General features: G+C 35.9%; 1 protein-coding gene across 1 annotated transcript in view; it reads right to left on the bottom strand.

Annotated features, from left to right (window-relative positions):
* LOC104127236 (solute carrier family 12 member 7) overlaps positions 1-2,139 on the bottom strand; it is a 56,086-nt gene that overhangs the window by 41,774 nt on the left and 12,173 nt on the right. Inside the window, exon 5 of the mRNA XM_035895399.1 lies at positions 1,431-1,485. Coding sequence (XP_035751292.1) covers positions 1,431-1,485 — 55 coding nt within the window. The remainder of the gene's footprint in view (positions 1-1,430; positions 1,486-2,139) is intronic.

Here is a 2,139-nt window from a genome sequence, read left to right as displayed (position 1 = left end):
CAATAAGGCTCTCAGTTTCAAGCTCTTTATCTACACTTCCCCCCAACCCCCTCAAGGCACGCTCCTCTCTGGTTCCCTCTCCATCTTCTCTTAAACTCACGATGTTTGCCCCACTCATGACAACTGAGGAAGAAAGAGAAGGCAGAGAAAGGAAGTGCTTTATTTTAAATAAACATACACCAGCCTTGTATAAAATTAGTCTACAAATAAGAAATACACTTCTAATCAAAAGGCAGGGTCTGAAACTGCTTCTCACAATGAACAAATGAGAAACTAACATCACCAACCCTTTCACTAAATACAATGCTTTTGCATAACAGCAAGAGACAAGATCCTGCCACTCAGAAGGTCTCTTTCAGTCCTATCTGTGCTTCTTCCTCCTCCATATATTCCAGCAGAAGCCGCATTTCTCTAAGGAACTGGCATCAATTAAAAAAAAAAAAAAAAAAAGCAAAAATGAAGATGTGTCTAGTGTAAGAACTGCCAACTTCAAAGTTTTCTGTCACTCAGATGTTAAGCAAAACCTTTACAGTGAACTTTAAAAACTATGATGGGGAAAAAGAGCAGAACTGTTTACTTATCTGGACACTGATTATATTCTATAATAAAATGTAGTTATTCTAAGTATTCAAAACTAAATTTTCTATTGTACTTATATTTCATATATGGTACTGTATCCATGAAATGCAAGTCTGGACCCTGCACAATTTGCAGCATTTACTTTTGCCAAACAGCTTATGCATCAGTTCTGGAACCCTTTACTAAGCTGGAGAAGCTCTGTAAGTGAGGAATTATTTTAATTTTGTTAGATAAACTGTTCAGAGTTATTAACAATATCTGAACACTAGTATTCTCAATTAATGTGTTGAGAAACTGAAAAGGATAAGAGCTTCAAAGGCTAACTTGCATCTTAAAAAAAAAAAAAAAAAAAATCAGCTTCGTAGTTGAAGAGGAACAACTTCATACATTTATCCCAAAAAATTTAAGGAGATGAGCTTAGAGGAAAAGATTTCTGCCAGCAGTCCGGCTATTACTCTTGCAGAAAATAACATAAGTTCCAGTGTTTAGAAACGGAGTCTAGGCTAATTCGGGGGCAGGGAGGGGGGGAGGGCAGGAAAGCAGGCTTATTTTTAAAGCAATATGCTTTTCATGAAGGCCCATCTCCATAGTTCAAATTATAACATTTTATCTTTCACTCAAACAGAATCAATTGATCTATGATGAAAGTGTGCTACAGCTCATAATACCCAGAAGGTCCGGGTAAAAGATTGCATCTCACCTTAAAAAGGCATTTACAGATCCCTTAAAAGAAAATATGCACTTGACACAAAAGCATCACTTCTCATATCTCAGACTACAGCAATTTCTTATCCCAGCTTTGAACTTCCACCATTTGACTATACACCATTTAAGAGAAAATTCTTAATTACCTGGAACGACACCATTTGTTGCTATTGCACTCATTGAAATTGCTGTTAGCATAGTCTGCAGAAAGACGGAATAGAGGAAATTTAAAATACTGCAAGCTTTTCGAAAGATAGGGCAAGACAAAGTGATCAAATGAAACTAGGAAATTTAAATTTTTTTTTTTATATATATGATTTTTTTTTGTAAGTAAGATGTTTCAGCAACCAAAAACTATCATATCTTTGGTTAGGGATATCCATGTAAATTAAGTACTGATTTTTTCAGTAGATTCAATTAGTTTAGAAGCTTGAGACAGTCTTTAAAAAGAACTGGAATAATATAGATCACTTAATGTACTTCAAGACGTTCGTTATTCCAATTAACTAGTAGTGACAAACTGATCAAGGGTCATTGTTATAACAATATCACCTATTAGTGGTCTCACATTCCAAAATACTAATTTATGGACATAACGCTGTGGATTGATTTGTAGTTTATATTTCAGGTTGTTCTGGAGTTGTGAAAAGCAGAACAGTCCAGATCTCAACATAAATCATGAATTAATTGCTAAAAGGTGATTTCATAAAATCCGTATAATACTTCAAACAAAAGCTTACTGTGATCAACTCAAAAGAAACTCCATACAGGCTAGAATGACACCTGCATCTCTCTCTCTCTCTCGTCTCTCTCCTCTCACTCTCCCCCCTCCTCGCTCTCGCTCTCCGCCCCACC

Source organism: Egretta garzetta, unplaced genomic scaffold (assembly GCF_000687185.1).
Source record: "Egretta garzetta isolate BGI_Z169 unplaced genomic scaffold, ASM68718v1 scaffold925, whole genome shotgun sequence".
Taxonomy (NCBI): Eukaryota; Metazoa; Chordata; class Aves; order Pelecaniformes; family Ardeidae; genus Egretta; species Egretta garzetta.
Note: the sequence above shows the minus strand (reverse complement) of the source record. Positions and strands in the feature narration are given on the sequence as shown.